This window comes from Lepisosteus oculatus, chromosome 13 (genome assembly GCF_040954835.1).
Source record: "Lepisosteus oculatus isolate fLepOcu1 chromosome 13, fLepOcu1.hap2, whole genome shotgun sequence".
In the NCBI taxonomy this organism is placed as follows: domain Eukaryota; kingdom Metazoa; phylum Chordata; class Actinopteri; order Semionotiformes; family Lepisosteidae; genus Lepisosteus; species Lepisosteus oculatus.
In genome coordinates this window covers 1,824,902-1,847,444 of record NC_090708.1, presented here as the reverse complement: position 1 = coordinate 1,847,444, position 22,543 = coordinate 1,824,902, and the positions used below count along the sequence as shown (strand labels likewise).

General features: G+C 46.2%; 1 protein-coding gene across 2 annotated transcripts in view; it reads left to right on the top strand.

Moving 5' to 3' along the window:
- Positions 1–7,890: 7,890 nt before the first annotated feature.
- Positions 7,891–22,543, top strand: part of pex5la (peroxisomal biogenesis factor 5-like a) — a 70,800-nt gene continuing 56,147 nt past the window's right edge. The window contains exon 1 of one of the 2 annotated variants that reach the window (XM_069197435.1): positions 7,891–8,119. In XM_069197435.1, coding sequence (XP_069053536.1) covers positions 8,099–8,119 — 21 coding nt within the window. In that variant the 5' untranslated portion in view covers positions 7,891–8,098. The remainder of the gene's footprint in view (positions 8,120–22,543) is intronic. The other variant, XM_069197438.1, reaches the window with a different exon arrangement.

Here is a 22,543-nt window from a genome sequence, read left to right as displayed (position 1 = left end):
TCTGAAACCATGAATCTGAACCCAATAGCCTTATAACAAAAGATGTTGAAGGGCTGACAAGAGTTCTGTTGTTGTACTTGTCAGTGCTCATAATTTAAAGCATCACTGGTGAATGAAATTAGCTCACAGATTCTGGTCGAGAAGTTAGACAGCATTCATTACAGTGATAGATAGTAATACTGCTCCTGTTCCATCCTCAATTTCCATAGTTACATAAATTCTGACCAAGGACAAATGCTGTTGATTCCATAATATCAGAATCTGTGCAGAGATCAATAGCATTTCTAATCCCAGATTCTACCTCTCTGCTGCGATGCTAAACTCCACAAGACCTTGTGTGGAGTTTTCTGAACAGTGTAAAAAGATGGAAAAGTTGTCACTTCTATGTCTGATATTTTTACAGAATTAAAAAATATTAAGAACATAGCAAATGAGAGAAGGTCATTTACTCCTTCTTGATCATTTCATTCATCCATCTGTTTCTTGAAAGAAGCCAGTGTAACATGGCTGGGTGACTGTTTCAGACCCCACAACCCATTGTGCAATAAAGTGACTAACTCACTAAAATAGATGTGGATGGGCAGTGGTCCTAGCACAAATCCCTGTGGCACACCACTAATTACACAATCGGAATCTGAGCATTCATATTTTTAACTTCAGTTCTGAGAAACATTAATTATAAATAGCCCTGCCTTGTGCACATATTAACATTGGAAAAAATGATAAATGATAAACTCAAAAGAGATAGTGATTTTAAAAATTAAGGGACTTGGGTGAATCAAAGATAATGGGAGACAGGTTCTGTACTACGAATATAACCCATGTAAAAAACATAAAATACTGAATGAAAAAGATCAATGCATTTGTATATATCAGAGTACATGATACAAGTAATTTATAACAGAGTACTCTATATTACACACAAATTGATGTACTGTTAAATTGAGGTGTCAGTTTGAGTTTTAATAATACTTCTGTATTGTCATACTTTCTCTAACTCTTGGTCAGAAAACAACTTCTGAGGCCTTGATGAGAACTGAAATGCCTAAGAACCTTATTGTTAAAAAAGATCTAAAAGATTTAAAATAACCAGCACTCTAAGCAAGATATCACGTCCCCTTTTTTAAATTCTAACCCATACTGATATATTTGAGATTTTCACGAGAGAAATTCCTGGCCTTGCTACGCTGTTAAGCGGTCAATCTTTTCAACATGTTACGGTGCATTGTGATTATTACTTACAATGTCTACTTAGACCTTCTGATCAAAAGGATGTAAAACGCAACCACATGAAAACAGTTTACAGTATGTCCTTCAGACACTACTTTTCACTCACAACCTTTTTGTATAGCTGGTGAATGACAGAGAGCGCTAGAGTGAAAATCCACCAAAATTCACCATTTCTCCACTGACGTGTTCTGCTTAAAACACTGGACCTGTTAACAAAACATGAAAATAACAACATGGAATCGTCGGACTGATTCAATATTCAATTTTGCATTAGATCCTTGAACACTTTGCATTTTGTTTAAATCAGAACTGTGAAACCGTAAATGCCTCTGGGAGACATATGCAGTGCTAATGTGTATCTCCAGCTGCAGTGTAATGTACATCAAGGATAAAACGCAAATCCGTCCAGAGTCCAGATGTCAGGACGCACCCTAGAGAGCAGCAGATGCATCTTCTGGGTACTGAGAACCGACGGGGCTCTAAATGACGGATCCTGAGGAGAGCAGGAAAGAGCAGTAGCCCTACCTGCCGGAGAACTCCTGGAGACTTGGGCAGAGGTCTCCTGCTCCACTGTGCAATCACCACCGGCAGTTCTCCAGCCAGGGGAAATCCCAATAAAACACGCCAGCCGAGCAGGCCCTACAGTATGTGCCGGTGTGCAAGAGTTAGACTTGTGCATGTGTTTCAGGGAACGAGTCAGTCCCGCTTCTGTGTCCGTTTCCCACAGAACAGAGGCTGCGATAAGTAGGATCTGTTAAAACGGCCAGGAGACTGAACTTCTACAATACCAGCATTCCCCTGTCCCCGTCAGCACTGGAGACGGAGCTCAGGTCACAAGCGACAGCAACAAGGTGGGCAAGGGGCTCTTCATTTCAGAGCAGCAGCTTTTACGTGTTCGTGTGAATCAGAAAATAAGGGGTGCCAATCTGCACTTTAGCAGCACCCCTGAGAAGTTAAGGAGAGAAGCGAAGATCTTAGTTACATATGTGGATTATATATTGTATCTGCACACATTATCTGTGCATGAGCTAATAGAGTTTAATACATAATTAATCTCCATGTCGGTGCCAGCTGTGAGGCCATTCATACTGCTGATGGATTTTCCTGATGTACCAAAGCCTGCTATTCTGGCTCCTTTCTTATTATTATTTAAAACAGGTCATTGACATCACTTTTTCATCCGATTGACAACGTTCCACGTCAGCAGGTATCGTAATTCCAGGACGGTTCCTTAACGTGACCGGCTGGCCGGCTGGCAGCTCCATGGGCAGAGTCCTGCACTCGGTCACGCAGCTTGACAAGGGAGCTGTGTGTTTGCACAGGAGAGTCGCCGCTCAGCCGCAGACGTTGTGGGCAGACTTTTAGTGATCCCTCCTAAAATAATGCCCACTGTGTCACCACTGTGATGCACTAATCATTGAGATTCAGAATGAAAACGGCGTGCAGCCCGAGCGCAGACAATAGCTTTCAGCCCTGAGTAATTTACCTTACCTGCTGCCCTGAACCATCTGTCAGCTGCTGTCTCTGTGTGGGAACCACTACGGTAAGGATATGCAAATGGAGTGTGGCTCTGTGTGTTGAAATATTCCTGCTTTTGTGTTTTACATTGTATTTATTACAAAGAATGATGGCCGAACAGTTTATTTTTATGAAAATTAGGCGGTCTGGGAACTGAACTACATACAGAGTGTCTACATAATGTATGGCCCGGGATTTTCTGCACTGTAGCTTACAGATGATGGGCTTCACCTCTATCAGTTATTGTCACCATGATGAACTGAGGAAACCGCTCAACACACAGTGCTTTTACTATGCGCACATGTTAGCACTGAGCTTTTTCTAATACAGGATTTACACTTTATCTGGATTTATTTTTATTATTCTAGATTATTCTTATAGAATATTCCTATTCTATCTTTATCTTATTTAGATAAAGGAATGGGAAATGTACCTTGACACCATATTCACAAACTGTATGTATGGAGTTATGAATTAGTAAAAATACTTTATTCACAGACTCATTGCATGATTATAACTTAAGGCAGCATTAACATTTAAGCAAGCAATTCTAATATTTTAGCTGTGTTGTGAAAGAGTAGTCTCTTAAAGGAAGCCCCTTTAAGATGTAGTAGTCTTAAGTTAGAGGAAGCACTTATAGCTACTTGTGTTTACAATGTTTATGGTTATAGCGTTATATTCTGTGATTTTCAATGTTGTCTTGTTCTCAGAATAAAGAGTTTAGGGAAACAATTTTGTTGCCAAAACACCAGAGGATGAAGAGATCCATGCGTTTACCCAAACAAAATAAATTATATAACAGGCTTAGTATTTTGATTTGAAAAAAGAAATATTGTTCTTCAACACCTTTAAGTGTGATTTGTAAGTGGATTTCTGCAGCATAAACTACCCACCCACCCATTTGCTAATGGCTGCATCCAGTTCAGGGTCGTGTTGGGGCCAGAGTCTATCCCAGCAAGCACTGGGCACAAGGCAGGACACACCCTGGACGGGACGCCGGTCCATCACAGGGCACACACCATCTTGTGTTCAAATTAAATTTTTAAGATGAAATTAATTGCAATTTGTGGTCTTACCTACTATACAATGTACCCTTTGTTAATGTCCTTACTTAGGTAAATAGTACGTACAGTACATAGCTCTCCATTCCAGGATTTAGTCAGCATGGTCTGAGTTTTATAGCTCTGTTCTAGAAGAGACGCTGGAGAGCTACTGCATGCCAACATGAAGAACAGCGTACAGAAGAATAACGAAATCAAACCCCAGTTAAACAGCAGTGAAAATGAATGACAACGGCTGACACCCAGCAGGCATTCTTCCGCGTTAACTCTCGGGAGGTCCAAAGACAAGCTTGCGAGCGGATTGGAGATTAAAGAATTAATCACTCTCAGACGAGAACCATATTTGCCTCTGCCAAGGCGAGAGAAAAGGTGCCTTGATGGCATTTTAAATTCTTCATTTTCCATAGTAAATAAGTGTTGGAGTTAAAAGCTCAGTTAAATGTATTAAATGCCTATTGTGACCTTTGTGTGCTTCTTCTTAATCTCCGATTAGACTTTAAATGTGACAGGAGCACACCTGAGTGAGGGGAGGCCTGGTCTTGACGGCAGGGTCTGGCCTTTCCCTGCGGAAGATGCGTCAGGCAGCCCTGAGCTCTCTCACACAGGCTGGGTCCTGCGCTGTGACTGCTTGTGCTCATTAAAGCACCGGACTCTGATGTGTTCCTGACATGTTTGTGTTGGATTTCCTCCTCTTCTCTTTTGCATTGAATTTGCTATTTTATTTGGCGCAAATAGGGAAGTGCGAGAGGAGTAAGATATTTTGCAGGAGGCTTTTCTTTGGGGGGGGAGCTGGTTTCCTCTCAGGATGGAAGAGTTGGAGTGTGTTTGGACAGAAGAGCCTGGTTTGTTTTTGTTCAGCTTTTGTTTGGGAGAAAAGGAAATAAAGGCCTGTGTTTTGTTTGTAAAACTGTCTGTTGTTTCTTTTATGGTTTGGCTCGTGTTATGTGTACGGTATTGTAACCGAACTGGGGCTTAGGCTGTGACAACGCCAAATTGGAAGTCAGTTGTTGTCTGGTCACTAAATAATAGCACCTCATGCCCAAAGAGTGTGGTAGTGCAGCTATGGGGGTTTTACTCAAAGGTATAGCAGAAGCTTCCACTTTGGGTTAGTTTTGCAGAGTGATTCTGTCACACCCGACATCCCTCCCTAGAGGGCGCTCCACTGCTCTCATTATTGTTCGTGTGATTTAGCTCTCCAGGTGTGCCCTTTTAGTGTTATTACTTAAAGACCAGCTCCTCCAGTCCTCGGGGCTCATCATTAGGGTAAGATGTCTCGAGGCCCGCCTGGCACCAGGAAACCCTACGCCCGTCTCCTGAGGGCATAGGCCTCATCCCCGACACCTCCCGCTCCCTGAGCCCGGGGTCTGGAGGATCTCGCCCCGTCACCCTTGGACCTCCATGTCTCATCTGTCCGTGTGCTACCCCCTCCCAGGGGTTTTAACTGTGTCGCGTCCCAGGATGGATTCCTTGTTGATGGACTCTCGGACTGTGCTTTGACCTGCCCTTGGACCCGTTTGGATTTGGATGCCGTTTTGTCTTCCCCAGTACACTGTCTCACGGACTCTCACTATTATTTTGTGCACTATTAAACCCCCGTGTGTTCCCTTTTACCACGCCTGCTGTTTTCTCCAGCTCCTACCGCATCGCATAGGGTCTTCTCCAAAATCTGACACGGATTTCAGTCCGTGTCCGTGACAGATTCCTTTTCATTAATACTTAGAATCAAACACACTGGCAGTCTCTCCAGGGCCCATGTCAACCTGTCTGGCGTCAGTCTCTGTCTTTGAGTGCGGGAGCCTCTCCGAGGGTCTTGTGCTCTTCACACTTGCTCTCCTCGCACGGGGTCAATGGTGACCTTTCACGCTCACCCACTCCACTGCCCCGTGTCCAGTGCAACACAGTCACAGGCTGCCCGGGCTGCACGGATTAGGCAACGACACAGCAACACGACCGCACGACGGCGCCGGCCGGACGAGCGCACCTCTAAGGCGCTGATGGGATTAATTAAAGCCGCGCCACGCGGCACAGAAACAGAGAAACGGGCAGTCTGGGCGGTTCATTTTATTTTAAATAAGGATGTTTAGGGAATCTTGAGGAGGAGGGCAAAACAATCAATCAATTTTCTTTAATGCAACAGAGTGTACAATTTAAAACGAAGGGAACAAGGAATACTCTGCTTGGCTCAAGACTAAGCCAGTTATTCCAAAGCTCAGATCCAATAGGAAACGAATATTTGACAGCAGTTCTCTTACTTGGCGGTTGACAAGAATCGAAGGCTTTCTATGACGTTGGGCTCAACCTGCCCGATGGGCAGTCTCCCGGCCCTCGAACCCCACGCACAGCGAGGGAGCCAGGGGGCAGCTGCCCAGGTGCAGGTGGGCTGGAGGGGAGATTCCCCAGAGCCGAGTGCAAAGGGAGGCGTCTGTGCTCGATTATACAGAGTTACTTTCACAACGACGGGGATGAGGCACAGCTGGGGGCGACCGACATGTTGTCGCTTCGGTTAATAACTCCCATTTACAGTGCAAACACTTCCGGGATGAAGTATTTTTCGGAGGTATTCATACGCGGCCGTGAGTGTGATGAGAACCCATCTCTGCTGTGCAAAGACCTAACCGTGAATGTAGCCTAAAGAGCACCCCGGCACGGGACATCGGAATCAGGAATACCACGACTGGGGGCTAAATGCAATGTGATGCCTTTAAAAAAGACCCTTTTCATTGCAACCATTGTATTTGCTCCTTGAAAGGGATCTTTGGGTTGGATTTACAGACTTTTACCTTTCCAGGCTGCAGATGGTCAGCAGAAGCAGAAATGGGGACTTGAGTATTTCTCAAAGCTCTCCCTAGGGGAACAATAGCCACTCTGACTCTCCCAGGTGTCGTGCCAGCAACATTACTATCAAACACTAATAGGCGATACTGTAGAGGAGCAAAACTAACCTTGCAATAGCAAAATAAAGCTTGGGTGATTGAAATTAAGGTCTAACTGTTCTTCCAGGAATGCTATTCTAACAAGCACACCCTGCGTCTTCTGGAAATGGACCGTGCTTTGGTTTCTTGGAAGAAGACGCACTTGACGTGTGCAGAAAATTAAATGTTAATCGCTCCCGTCTTCTGAATCCGTAGCAATAGTTCACACCAGCTCGCTTCAAATTACAGCTCCTCCGAGGGCCTCTCTACGGCACATTCAGTTCAGGTAGTCTGAGGTAATGGAGCTTGTTTTAGCGTCATGTGAAGTTTCAGTAAGCACGTTATCCAAACGCCTAATAGCTTTTTTGTCTTGTCTGAACAAGTGACAAAGATAGCCGCCCCAGGCGGGCGAACTCGCAGCCATCAGTACGAGAGCAAAATCCACACAGCCGAACAACACATTTCTCGTTTTTAAACCACAGGGAAGAAAAAGTTTTTTTTCCAAAGGTACTAAAACGCCCCTCGTGAATACACGCATGCATTCCGTGATGTGTAAAAAAAAAAAACCAACGCATCCGCGCACACCTTTCAGACAATAACGAGGCGCTTACGATGCGTGAGACGGTTCAGTTCGGTGAAAGCAGCCCCGGTTCCGGTCTGCATGTGTATACAGACGGATCGTGACAGTTCCTCAGTTACAGTGACTGCTCGGTACCGACAGGAGAGGAGGCTCGGCAGACCCCCCAGCGGCCAGCCCTACCCGGAGACGGCCGTTGGCACCCGCACCTGCCGTACGAACGGGGGCAGGACGCCCACCCGAGAAGGCCGCCCCGGGTGGCCCCCGAAACCGTGCAAGACTCGCTTTACTGCGGGGGGGGGCGGGAGCGGCGCCCGTCGTCACCGCCGCGGCTGCCGTCTGGAGTGGCGATCGCGCGCCCGCCCCGAGACGGCGCCTCGCCCCTCTCCGGCGCGGGGGGGGGGTGCGCGCGCCCCTTTTGCCGGCCGCCGGCCGCCCCCCCCCCCCGGAGCGCGTGAGGACGGCGGGCGCGCGCGGGTGTGCTTCCCCGGCGCAGCGCGAGCGACCCGCGGAGACGGTCCCGCCGGGTCCCCGCCCCCCAAAGCGAGCAGAAGTTACTCTCTCTCTCTCTCTCTCGTCCTGGCTCGGCCCCCTCCCGCCCCCTCCCTCCCTCCGTCCCTCCCCGAAGCGGTAACGTGACGGCTGAGGAGCGCCTAGCGTTGAACTGTGGTCCGCGTCCTGTCCCTTGCCTCTCCTCCGCTCGGCACCAAGGACAGCTCCCGTCGCGTCCCGGCGCCGGGCACCCATGCGTGCCTCCGGCCAGCCTGCTCTGCCGGCGCTCGACTGACTCCGCGCTCAATATGTACCAGGGGCACGTGCAGGTAAGGGGTGCTCTTGTCCGCCTGCGCGTGTCTGCTTCTCAGTCGCCCCCTTTCCGATCCGGTCTGCGGGGAGCGATGCGAGTTGTCAGCCCAGGCAGCGCGCCGGGTGTTCCCGCAAAGGCAGGTCAGCCCCCCGGCCGGGTGGTGGGATGGGGGGTTTTGGGGAGCGCAGCAGATGACACCAAGGGCATTCCCCGCTCGGCGGCGGGGTGCGAGGCAGGTGCGCGATGGGGTCCGGGGGCTCGCCGTCCCGTCCCGCTGACGAATTAGTGACAGGTCGTGAGCCTTCCTAGTTGGCTGATGTTTTGTGTTTGTTTTGTTGGGGTTGTTGTTGTTGTTGTTGTTTTGTTTTTGTTTTTTTATCGTGCCCTGTGAAGTATGTTAAATTTTCGCTGAAGGGCAAAGCAGGGAAAGGGGGGCTGTCTCCTTGATCAGTCCGAACAAGTCCGCGGGGCTCCGAGGTGGAGCTGAACGAGCCCCGGGCGGTGTGCGCGGACACCCCGGGGGCGCTGCCGGAGTAGCGCCCGTGAGCGGGGTGAGCGACCGCACGCTGTCGTTCCGGCGGAGCGGAGGAGCGGAGATCACCGGCGCCCCGGCGGGATGTAAACACGCCGGCGTGCGGTTTAACCTTGACGGACTCCCCCCTCCTCCGCCTTCACCGCAACGTGCTCGGCGGCTTCGGAAATAAAGTTACGGGCAGGTAGGAGGGGGAAATGCGGGCGAGCCCGGAGGAGTGAGACGGCACAAGCGGCGATCGGTGTGCGTGGTTTTGTTCTTTAGGAAACCGCTCCAGGTGTGCAGGAAGAGTTAGCGGCACTAGAGAGCACGGCAACAGGCGTTTTCCGCGTTGTCAAAGCGGTGATGTCATGATATACATACAGTACAGTATGCAACTATACCGGCCGTGCCGTGCGTGCGGACACCGGGGTGCTGTTTCATTGAACTGCGTGTTTTGCGACCATGCTGTGAGACATGGGGGCGGACCTGTCCGTGATGTGTCTGCTGCAGACTGAAGGCATCAGCGGCGGCTGGGGAAACAGGAAATGAGTGGCAGGTTAATTGTCTTCCGTGCTGGAGCAGGTGTGGCAGGACTTGAGCGAGTGCATCGGTTTTGCTTGACAGCCGCAACCTGAGCTGTTCAGTTTAAGCGCGTGAACTTGTCTTTACTGCTTTGCATTTGTCAATAATTTTAGTCGATAAAAACGTCAGTTCTAGTTATACCTAAGAATGTTATGAGGTACATAATCATTACTTGTATTTTTGGAGCAAAGATATATATATATAGTGTTGTTTTCTTTAAAAAAAACCACCTTCGAACTAAAGTATTACATTAAAATAAATAAAACTAATATTATCTTATATAAATACATAACTCGTGAAATAGAAAAAGTTGCATGCAAATTAGTTTTACATTTTGAGGCGGCGGGCTGCGCTGTATTTGACCCGTCGCTACTCGGGTTTGAGTCACTTGGCTTACAGTGAGTTTATAAGGGAAGAACGTGCTCAGTTAACACGCTTCTCAGAGGCTTTAACGTTCATCGTGAATTGCGAGAGTAGAAACAAGCATTCAGCTCGGCCCCCTGTGGAGCAGCCCTGAGCGGGCGGGGTCTCGGCCCCCTGTGGAACAGTCTGCAGCCGCACCACAGACACCAGCGAGTGGGCGAGAGCAGACCCCGGAAGGAGAGGTTTTTGGAGATCTGATTTCCGCGAGGTCTCCTCTCCCGTGTGTAGCTGCCACTGCGCTCTGTAGCACACTGAGCCCACGGCTCGGCTAACCCTCCGCAGGACGTGTCATCATTTCTTGCTCCATCTTATGAAAGACGTCTCGGCCTCCATTCGCTTGAGCAGCAGCAGAAACATGTCAGAGTCGTGTGCTGACAGAGCAGGCAGCACGTCCAAGGCCCGTGGATCAGACGCCTTTCTGCCACATGAACCTGAGAAAGTGCAGATGCTATGAGCAGTCAACTGAGTACATTAGCCAACTAACCCCACTGCTCCTGGTGCCACTCAGTCTCCTGTGCACCAGCCCCGAAGTGGCAGGGATAAGGTTTCACTGTTTTTTCGGACTGCTGTGTTCATTCTCCTCATAGGTTGTAATAGCCCGTGTCTTGTTTACGTTTCTGTGGAAAATGAAGTCAAAGCACTCTTTTTTATTTTGCTTGACTATACAGATCATTTCCATGTTTTTGTTCATTATGTGGGGTCCGTTTTATGATGAAAACGACTGCCAGGGATTTGGGTGTCTGTGCTCCTTATTATTCTGAGCTTGTATTGCTTCTCAAGATGAGAAAATCGAATACATTCTAAGGCGCCCCTTTGAGGCACTGTCTGTCCTTTCCAGACCGTCCCATATGAGGATTCTGCAAAGTTCACATCCTTCAGAATAAAGAAAAAAAGACACTGAAAATACATAAGCCCAGGCTTTTGCATTTGGTTAGAAAACAATACAGATCTCTACAGTGTGGCATGAATTTCGGAAGACACACGCCAGTAGTTTTTCTTATACGTGGAGGGAACGGCCAGGGCCCATACAGCACGTGTCAACAGACACTACTGGGAAATATTTGGAAAAAATGATTCATGCTACTCCTACTAGCTAAGCATAAAACCTGCTGCAAAATGGAAATACAGATGAGTAAACCTTTGTCAATAAAAATACTCTTATTAGGCATTCTGTTTTTGCGTGGCAGCTCTGTCCTTGTACTAAATTCATCTAGGTTATTAAATACTGTATAAGATATGTACACACTTCAGATTATCAGAGCAGAAGGAAAGTATTTTCCTCTTGCTGCTGTGAGTGCTGTAGTCTGTGTGTGTCTCCCGGGGCTCAGGTATATCTCTGGTAGTCCGCTGTGTACTGCTGGTAGCTATGGCTACTCGCTGCTGTCAGAGTGGGGGAAAAATCTGTTCCGTAGCTTTGTGTTTGCTTTTGGGTGAAAGGACTGGCATTGCTCTTGGTGCGACATCCAGCTCTCTGTTATCACAGTGCCCTGGATGTCCAGTATTTCCCAATGAGGCTGTGTTCCACACCGAGCAGAGCACTGGGTTGTGTTTGGCACAGTGAAAGCTCTGGTAACACGCTGCTCTGTGGTGCCAGGGCTGAATCGCCACCTGGACCTACTCTTGGTTGATGAACATCAGGATCGATACTAAAGTCTCTTTTTTTAGAAATGTAGCTACATCTCATCTTGGATGTCCAGCAGCGTGTTTCTTATAAACTGCGTTTTTATGCTTTATGTTATGTTTTTATTTTTCCCACATTTCACATTAAGCCTTTTTACGGGAGCAGTACTTAATGTGGAGTTACATAACAGCTTGAGTATTTTAAAAGCAGAATCTAAAACCTTCTGTGTCCCAAGTGTGGTCAAACTGTTTTCCTTTATTCTGTCTCTGTTTTCATCTATGCGACACTGACTGTCAAGGGAATTATTCTTTACAGTCCTACTGTTGTTTTAGAAGGCATTCAGGGCATTAAACATCATTAAAATGCTTGATGAATTGGCAGCCTTTTACAGATTTATTCCTTTTTATTTCACTGTGTTCAAAGCCCTGATTTTCCCTGTCTAGATTGATATGTATAAAACCAGATACCTTGAACATGCCCACAGCCCATAGGAGGCAAGCTCCCACAATATAAGGATTTAAGAAGTAATTTATGACACGTAGGGTTGCTCTCTACAATAATGATAACTTGTCTGTGAATGATGCTTTACTCACAATTTCTAATGGCTGCGCCCTTCTGAAATTGGATACATAATGATCACAGTTATCCTGTCACTGGTGCCCTGTCTTTTTCAGTGCCATTATATTTGTAAGCTCTCATCTGTGAAGAGACAAGTACAAAACCATACAGACCCGTGTAATGCTTGTTAAATCTTTCATCCTGCTTCTATGCATTTAGCTGTTCATCTTTGTTGCTTTCTAGAGTTTACATAATAAAATCATCCCAAAGTAAACAAATATTCTATGTATTTGTTACATTTAATAAGTTTGAAGGATTGAGGTGCGTGGATCTGTTTTTTTTGGGGGCGGTAATGGTATGAAACTGTAGATGTACACAAGTCAGGTCAAATTCTAATGCTATTTGGAACTGGGGAACGTTTTAATGTGACTAATATTGGAACACAAACGGTCCTGTCCACAGTGGAAGCGAGTTAGCTCACTGTCTTGCTTTTTTTTGTTACTGCTGGCTGTGGCTGATCCAAGCAGTGAAGTTCCAGTAGGGAGCCCGGTCTACCCTGAGCATTTCATCCCGGTTAGTGGGTTTGAATGGTTAGGTGTAGGTCTGCTTACCTTCCATTGCTGTGGTGGTTGAGTGCCGTCGAGTCGGTATCGACCCCTGGCGACCCTGTGGACAGTCCCCCCGTCACGATCCATAGAGCTCTCATGGCAAGATGTGTCTCTCCGGAGGCCGGTGGGGGGACCCGCGCGCGAACAGGCAGCGTCGGCGCGCTGTCGCCCCTGGGTCTGCTTGCTGGGTGCTCATGCCCACTTCCCTCACGGCCGAGCCACAGACGCGACACACTGAAGTCAACAGGCCAGCCAAGAGGAAGTGACAGATCAGTGTCACAGCCCCGCGCTTTAGCGACCGCAAGGTGGAAAGGCTGCTGGAAACACGACTGATTTTCATGAGCGCTGCTCGTGCTTTGTCCGTCTGTAGGACTGAGGTGTGTGGATTCACCAAATGGGCAAAAATGTAACAGAATATCTCCAGAAAAGAAGTTTCTTTTTTGCAGTGATCTGTATTTGAGGAGGGTGTAAAGGTATGAATTCTTAGCTCTTACCGCACAGGTTTCCAGTGAATAATCTTCACGTGGAGCTGCAGCTCAGGAAACTACTACAAACTGCGAGCAGTCATGCTTTTCATCGCAGTGCAGCCATATCAGGGGAAGAGTACCCAGGAGACAGCCTTCAAGGACACGCTGGACAGAGAGCTCCCTTTTCTGAGGGGGCATCCACTGTACTTCTCCATTTATCACAGAGTGTGCAGCTGCAGAGCTCCTTGAGGCCAGTGGAATAGATGACTCAATCATCACTAAATTCTTTTGCATATACTGCAAGTCTGTGCTGTGTATATACAGTATACTGCAGGTCTGTGCTGTGTATATATAGTATACTGCAGGTCTGTGCTGTGTATATACAGTATACTGTGGGTCTGTGCTGTGTATATACAGTATACTGCGGGTCTGTGATGTATATACAGTATACTGCGGGTCTGTGCTGTGTATATACAGTATACTGCGGGTCTGTGCTGTGTATATACAGTATACTGTGGGTCTGTGCTGTGTATATACAGTATACTGCGGGTCTGTGCTGTGTATATACAGTGTACTGTGGGTCTGTGCTGTGTATATACAGTATACTGTGGGTCTGTGCTGTGTATATACAGTATACTGCGGGTCTGTGCTGTGTATATACAGTATACTGTGGGTCTGTGCTGTGTATATACAGTATACTGCGGGTCTGTGCTGTGTATATACAGTATACTGCGGGTCTGTGCTGTGTATATACAGTATACTGTGGGTCTGTGCTGTGTATATACAGTATACTGCAGGTCTGTGCTGTGTATATACAGTATACTGTGGGTCTGTGCTGTGTATATACAGTGTACTGCGGGTCTGTGCTGTGTATATACAGTATACTGCGGGTCTGTGCTGTGTATATACAGTATACTGCAGGTCTGTGCTGTGTATATACAGTATACTGTGGGTCTGTGCTGTGTATATACAGTATACTGCGGGTCTGTGCTGTGTATATACAGTATACTGCAGGTCTGTGCTGTGTATATACAGTATACAGTGGGTCTGTGCTGTGTATATACAGTATACTGCGGGTCTGTGCTGTGTATATATAGTATACTGTGGGTCTGTGCTGTGTATATATAGTATACTGTGGGTCTGTGCTGTGTATATACAGTATACTGCAGGTCTGTGATGTATATACAGTATACTGCGGGTCTGTGCTGTGTATATACAGTATACTGCGGGTCTGTGCTGTGTATATATAGTATACTGTGGGTCTGTGCTGTGTATATACAGTATACTGCGGGTCTGTGCTGTGTATATACAGTATACTGTGGGTCTGTGCGGTGTATATACAGTATACTGCAGGTCTGTGATGTATATACAGTATACTGCAGGTCTGTGCTGTGTATATACAGTGTACTGTGGGTCTGTGCTGTGTATATACAGTATACTGCGGGTCTGTGCGGTGTATATACAGTGTACTGTGGGTCTGTTCTGTGTATATACAGTATACTGCAGGTCTGTGATGTATATACAGTACACTGCAGGTCTGTGCTGTGTATACTGTTTACTGCAAAGGAACAAGTTAAAGGTTTATTCCAGCTGAAAAGAGAAGAAAGGAAACAATGTTTCAGCTGTGGAGCTGTCTTCGGGTGTGAGGGTGCTCACACGTTGTGTTTTGTTTCTTCTCTTTTCAGCATGGAATAAACATTATTCTGTATGTATATACTGCATGTCTATAGGATGAGGACATCCTAGCATCACAGTTAGGACCTTATGCTGAGGTGTAATTGTTTGCTGTGCCACAGTTTCTTTCTTCTGTCCTGCTGATACACCAAGCTGATAGACTGTGATGACAGAGTTTTGAAGTTTCCTTCACTTTCATTTTGCACCGTATTTACAGGGTTGAGCACCGACAGGAGGGGCTAGGGTGCACTTCATTTCTGTGGTGTCTGGAATTAGTTTTTGTATCTTTTCTAATAGAGATCACATAGAGGTCTTACGTGCACAAATTCCTTCGAAGTAATTGTTGTTTCAGTGTGTTGCAAATGCTTGTTTTCTGTTTGTTCAGTTTATCAGGTTGATGCATAATTTAAACAACAAGTCAAGTATTGGTAAAATAGGCTCTGAACAGTCTCGCCTCAGAACTCCAGTCTTCACTCTGTGCTGGCATTTGCTGGGAACCAGACAATTGTCAAAGGGAAGCATCCCACTTTCTTTACCTCGTCTATCGGCAAGTTACAGAACAGGGCTTTGTAACAGGTATTTCAGTCCTCCGGCCCCATGACCATAATCATCAATTATGCATATTCAATTGACAAGTTATCAACAATTATCAATACCGCTTATGCACTTCAGCACGTTGATTAACTGAGTGGTGTACGTGGCCGCTGGCGTTTGACATTTCCTTTAGTAATATATTTGATTCCTCAGTAAGTCACATGGCCAGCATGTGAACTACTGAGGTCCTTGTAAAAAGCAATAAAATTAGCAAAACATACTGGTCTTTGGCATCTCTGTCTCGTGAGTAGAAGCTACCGATACAAAGGTTTGTGGAACCTGGTTCCCCGCTACGTTGTCGAAGCCGATACCTGGTTTCTTTCAAGAAGTAGTTGGCTGGGATGTCCTCGCTCAGTCACTAGCAGCCAGATGAGTTAGACTGGCCCAGCGGCCTTCTCTAGTCTGTGACCTTTCGTGGGTTTTTTATGTACAGATACTCTGTCAGACATTTTAAGCATCTATTGGATTTTTGTTCTTGTGCAAATCAGCAGTTTTGGGTAAATATTCCTGCCTCAGCTGACCTGCTAGAAGTATTGCCTTTATCACCTTTATTTTATGTGTTGAGAAATGCCTGGAGTGTGGGGCTGTTTTCCAGGTTAACAGCAGCACAGTCAAATGTCACTGTGACATTGTATATCACAGCATCTCAGCCTGTCAGACTTGTTCTGTTTCCTGCGTTTGTGTGGTGAAATATCTATTTCTGCCTTTTGAGTGTTATCCAAAATTTAACAATGTCTTGTGAACATCACCCATATCCATCGGTGGAGAGTGTCGAACACAAGAAATACCTTTCATACAGTAAAATGATTTTGATAATGGTATGTCCATTCTTGCATCTGTTTAAGCCTTTTTTTAAAATGCATCGATTTATCTAATGGCCACGGATGCTCGTCGTTATCACTTCTCTTTACAATTAGTCACAGCTTCTGTGCTGATTTCTTAATTATTCCTTTAAGTGCCTACGGGGATGACAACTGAAATACAGGTCACAATGCCAAATCTAGACAAACCCAGGGCCCTGTCTGTACGGTATGAGATTTCACAGCAAAAGCTGTCTGAGCATTCAACCACATGAAATATTAATCATTGAGGTTTCTAACCATTTAATCAGAATGCTGTAGCCCTAGGTGAAATAGCCAGCAGATTCAGCCCTAGTCTTCTGAGTTCAGACTCCGCTCCTGTTTCAGTAAACTGTACACATTCCTTATAAAACAAGGAAATAGAATTAAAGGGGGGAAGAGGCAACTTAGTTCACCGAAATGAGCTGATATATACTGTAGTATTTCAGGGCTCTTAAAGGATGATGTTACCTTGCATGGCTTAAAGATCAAGTTATAGCACCTTTACCAGCAGTGCAGGTTGACTCTGTTTAGCCAGTGAGCCAGAGCCTGGGTTCTACCTTGGTGGCCTGATACAAGGTAAAGTCAAGTCACATACAGTCTTTTGGGCATCTGGATTTATGCTGTGTAGGACTGGCTTGAAATGCGATGCATTACAAACTGCTTTGCTTAATGTGAGAGCTGCACAATATCTGCGCTTGTGTGGGACTTTAGGAGTCCTGTGAGAGTCGAAGAGCATGGCAGTTCAAGTTGTGTCTGCCCGACGGGGCACAGGGACAGGGGGATTGGTGAAGAGGGGAGCCAGCAGAGGAGGATTTGTAATCCTGGCCAGCATTCGGAGGCTTTTGGCAAAAGAAGCACTCCTTCTCTGAGCTGTTTATATTCTTGTAAATATAGGATGAAAGGCTGTAGACTTTCTTGTAAAACCCAGTGAAAGGGTAGCAAGACCATTTAGGTAGAAGATTGCTGTTGCTTTGAATAATGCTCTCCTCTTATAAGCCTTTTGAACTCCATTAACTCCACTGCACTTTCTCCTCAGATCTGTAATTAGCATTTTAACCTGCAATGCAACTTGCATCAGAGAAAAATCTTCCTCTGGGCCTTGAAGAGATTATTGGACTAGTTTTGTTAAGTAATATTTCACATTCACATCAGCCTGATACGGAGATTTCAGTTGACGCAACCATTACATTTACAGACAGTCTGTGTTTTACATACTGAATCCAGGGGGGCACTATGTGTTGCAAAGCAAATTCTTCACAGTGGATTAGGACTGGATAGATCTCACTCCTTCCCAACTGCTGACTGGGAAGGAACAATAATCCACATAATAGTTTTCACTTGTAACAGCAGAGCCAGTCCTCTTCCATTTATCAAGTGTGGAATCTGATCTTTTCATTCCTTACCAAACAGGTTTCTGAAGACAGTGTCAAGGCTGTCCATGTAATACAGGAGGACTACAGTATGCACAGTACACAGAGACATCTGTAGCACAGTATAAAGACAAGCTGTAGATACAGTTATGCATCACATTGTTATAAAGAGTGTGGAAATGTGCAGATGGAAAGGAGAAAAACTCTGTCTGCCTTTTAGTCCTTGTGGCTTAAAACAGCTCATGGAAATGTGAAGGACACTAACAGCTGTTGCCGGTTTACTGGGGTGATAAGATATTACACATTATTCAAGCACGACACTTTTATTCACAGAACATATATTGCAACCTGGTGCCCAATAACTGTAAAGATGAAGAGGATGAGGAAGGTGAAAGAACATGACCTCTATACGAGATTTTTAGCTTGACTAAATTATCTTTTTCTGCATTTAACCCTTCAGGAACAAGAGATAAACTACTTTTTTAATGCTTATTTTTCAGATACATAAAAAAATACTGACATGCGAAAGGCCGAATAAGAAACACACCTTTACAATTCCCTACGTATAATGATATGATAGCTGTAACACTGGATTAATACGTGTATGAATGTCTGAGATAGGTCTAAACAATTTCATATGATTCCTGAGCTTTTTGCTTTATACTGTACTTTGTGTCCTTTAATTCTGAAATGTTCAGAATGGCTACTTTCAGTGGTCCAAATCCACTTTTCTTGTTGGCGGCTTAATTTATGGTCTCATTTACTTGTTTTTACTTATCGGTTTACCTCTGTAACAATTTCTGGTACTTTCATTGCCAAGAAACAAATAAAAGTGAACACCTTGCTAAGAGATTCAACAGGACCTGAAAGTCACAGCACAGCTTCCCAGCTCCAGCAAGTCACCCTGAAGCTCGGTTCCACTGTGGTGTAAAGCAGCGTTTGCTTTGTTAGAACTGAAAGCAAAGGAATTGCTCTTTTGACTTCAAAAGAGTATCCGGGCCTCTTACAATATGAAAACTTCAAACATTTTGTTTAATGCTTCTGTATCATATTAAAAAACATTGGTGGGTTTCATTTTGCTTAAGGCACAGTAGACTCGATTGATCAAATCGATCTTACAGCGCATGTGCAAAACTGGCTTATTTTTGGCATTTAGATCATTCTGTAGAAAACAGACCATGAGATGGAACCTTGCTGTTCTGTTAGCAAGACTCTTAAAATACCAATTAGTAACATCGAACAGCATTTGACGACATTGGCTGAAAGGCAAAGTGAGGTAAAAGAAGACATTCCTCTCGCACATTTCTAATTCACCGAAGCTCGACGTACTGTACCAAAAGAACTGCTCCAAGGACAATGGTTGAAATGAAAATAAATAAAGCCCGCAGTTTTCCTGGCTCCAGTGGATGACTTCTCTTAATATTCGTCTCATCCAAAGGACAGTGCCTATTTTACGGAATAGTGTCCCCGTTACTATACTGGGGCACTAGGACACACACAGACTGCAGGGTGAGCGCCCCCTACTGGCCCCACTAACACCTCTTTCAGTAGCAGCCTTAGTTTTTCCCAGGACTCTCCCACCCAGGTACTGACCAGGCTCACACCTGCTGAGCTCCAGTGGGCAGCCAGCTGTGAGTTGCAGGGTGATATGGCTGCTGGCAATATCACCTGGCATAATGAACACCGATTCTTTTAGAGAGATAATGTAGATCTAAGCCAGTTCTTTGATAAAAGCTGCAGGTGGATGAGTGGTTCATTTCCAAAGCACTATATAGCTCCTTTGTAAAAAGGACAAAAAGTTGCAGACTGGTTTGCACACAGGTGATGCACCACATGTACCTCAAGAGCCATATTTAATGGGCTAGATATACTCTACAGATGCAAGGAGGAACAGACAGGTTCATGAGAAGAGGTTGTGGGTATAGATGCCCAGGCTCTTTCTTCTGTTTCCTGTTTGATCAATGTTACATTCAAGCAGTCTGGACGTGATCCGGTAACAGGGGCTGTCTGAGAGGATTCCATGCTGAAATGAAGGAAAAAATCTATTTCTTCTCCCTTTCTGTTAAAGAGAGATGCTGGTATAGAGACAGGACAGCTCCAGCAGGTGTCAGCTCTGAAATGGAAACCAGAAGGATTTTCTGGATTCTATTCATGGTATGTTTGTTTAGTTGAATCACTAGAAGCTTAGGATTTACAGTACTTTACACTGGACAGAACCATTCATTCCTGCACCCAGCGCTGGTGCCATGCCTGCCTCGCCCAGGACCTCAGTCTGTGTTTTTGTTAAGCTGAGGGGCCGTGGAGTGGGAGAATGTGACTTCTCCTGCAGGTCCTCCACAACTGTGCCACCGAAACAAGTCTCACCTCAAGAACACGTTGCAGGTTTCGCCGATCTTTCCCTAACTCCCCAGTTAGGGTTACCTCCGACAGGAGGAGCGCTGGGGCTCTTGCTGGCGGCACAGAGCAAGCCTGCAGAACCCCGCCCACTCTGACTGCCCCTGCCGCGTGGCACCTGTCCTCAAGCCTACAAAGTCTGCGCGCAGCAGAGAAGCATGCCCGTTTTTCAAAATGCATTCACCTAAAATTTAGCTTAGAATATATTTCGGTTGGTATTGCTTTTTTATATAAAGTGCATGGTAAACAAAAATATTTAGAATCCAGCATATCCTGTTATACCAGCAAGGCCAGTCATTGTAACCCCTCCCCCACCTCACCAACTTATCACATTCATTTCTGTGAATGAGCTTCTCTTTTCAAGCTCAGTGGATGGCTAGAAACCTGAGCTTGGAAAGCGCTGAGTCTTATAAAGCAAATCTGGTCAGTTTTCTACATCAGTGAATATAGATGAGTCTGACTGGAAATGCCATTAAATCTGGTAAAAATGTAAGCAGATTTTTAAATACTCATAACTGCACTGTGTGTGGAATTGAAAACCTCCAGCCTTTTTTTTTCCCCCTCTCCTGACCTCCAGGCAGGCGCTATGTGGGACAAATCTCATTATCCACGCCATTATTCTGCCTTCGCTCGGGACAGGAGGCCGCGTCTGGCCCTCTGTTGGGTTCTGTGCCGTTCCGAGGGCAGGTAGAGCCGCAGCCACAGTGAGCCCAGGAAGGGAACGCCTTCCCGTCGGAATCGCGGAAATCGATTATAGTAAAATGAAGTGCTGGACGGGCACGCTGGAGCTGCGATACCAGTGTTCTGTGATGCGTAATTAGGCGTCTGAAAGAGACCTGAGCCTGCAGCGGAATGAATTCCCTGAGGCCATTGCTGTTACAACTCCTGCCAATCTGAAAGGGATAGGCTCAATAGCCCGGTCACCACCGTCTGAGTTACTTTGTTCCATTCTCATTTCGTTCTCCTTTGAGAGGCAGATCATTTGAACGTTAAAATAAAAAAATCAAGCGTCTTTTGATTCCTCGATGCTGGGCGGTACCCTGAGGGCGTGATTGCGACTTTCCCCTGGTTTCGGTGGTGTCTGACGGCGCAGATGCGAATGACAGGATTCGACTTTTGTTGTCTTTTTCATTTGATTTTTTTTGGCCCCTGGGGCGAAAGTCAAAGGCGGAAAGGGAAAGCTCGAGGGATCCACTCGGCTGTTTGAGTGCGCTCCGCAAGGTCTGTAAAGAGCTGCAACAGTGGTGATCTCTCTTGTTTTAAAGACATTCTTGTATACATTTGTACAAGGAGTTCACCAGAGCTACTACAATTGACTATTTTAACAAGAAGTAAGGGACATTGTGTTCATTGACAGCCTGTAAACACTGAATACTGAGCCCTTTATATGCTGTGTAAAATTCAATGGACCACTGGACCTGATCTTCCTACTGCCTGTATGTGTGCTGGGGAGAGGAACTGACATGGTTCCTGTACCAGGAAGCTCAAAACAGAGTGTTTGCATTCAATTCAATTTATTTTTATAAAGCGCCTTTCACAACATGGTTGCCCCAAGGCGCTTAACAAGCTGTGTGACAGTACACGCCGTTACAATACAGAAAGAGAAAAGGCTAAGAGACAACGGAGGAGAGGAACCAAAAACTCCTCTTTAAGGAGAACAAAACCTCTAGGGGTCCAGGATCAACTGGCTGCCCAACCCTTCTGGGCATGCCAACATTATACAATTCAGAAAAAAGCACTGTGTCCTTCTGTGTTCCAGTGCTCCATGCAGATCTCCGTGGACCAGTAAATCCTCCTAAACAATAGCACACGTTCATTTCTGTTTTACCCCCAACGTCCCGCTGCAGAAGTCCGGGAATTAGAAGTAAAATGCTTCTCCGCACTCCGGTGCAGACGCGAACGCTGAGGTGTGGTCAGGGCTGCAGCTGTGTGCCTCTCTGCCGTGTGCGAGGCGCTGAGCCCACGCCGAGCTCACCTGGCGTCGAGGGGCAGGTAGCAGCGGCGCTGGCCAGTGGCGGGGGGCTCTGCGCACGGGCAGGGCTGACCCGCGCGGCCCTCTGTCCGTGCCGTCGTCGCTCACAGGAGCTCTCGCGGCCCCCCGGCGGCTTCGCTGGGGAGCTCATGGCTGCTCCTGGGGAGCGGGGCTGCTGAGACAGCTCATTTCGCCAGCCAGAGCCATTCGTTTTCCAGCTCGCAGCCTCAGCAAATTACCCCCGACAAAAATATAAATCTTTACCGGTGTCTTTGTGTTCGACCTATTTAAAAAAAAAACATTATTCCTAGGCTTACGTAACTGTGTCAGCTGAAAGTTTTGAAGGATTTGTTTTTAACGGCAGTTAGGAAGGACTGTAAAATGAACAGCTTTGGTTTTGTTGTAATATGACCGTGATGCAACACTACAATGGAACAGTGCTGACTCCTAACCCTGCCTTCCCTGGTACCCAGGCAGCTGTGCATCCTGCAGGGCACTGAACTACAAGTAATTAGTTCCTTACACTTATATAGCGCTTTTCTGGACACTCTATTCAAAGCAATTTACAAGTAATGGGGATCCCCTCCACCATCACCAGTGTGTACCCTCACCTCGATGACGCGATGGCAGCCAGAGTGACCCAGTGCTCTCCCCACACACCAGCTCTCAGTGGGGAGGAGAGCAGAGTGATGTTCAGAGATGGGGATTATTAGGAGGCCATGATTGGTAAAGGACAACGGGAAATTTAGCCAGGACGCCGGGGTAACACCCCTACTCTTCTCGAGAAACACCCTGGGATTTTTAATGACCACAGAGAGTCA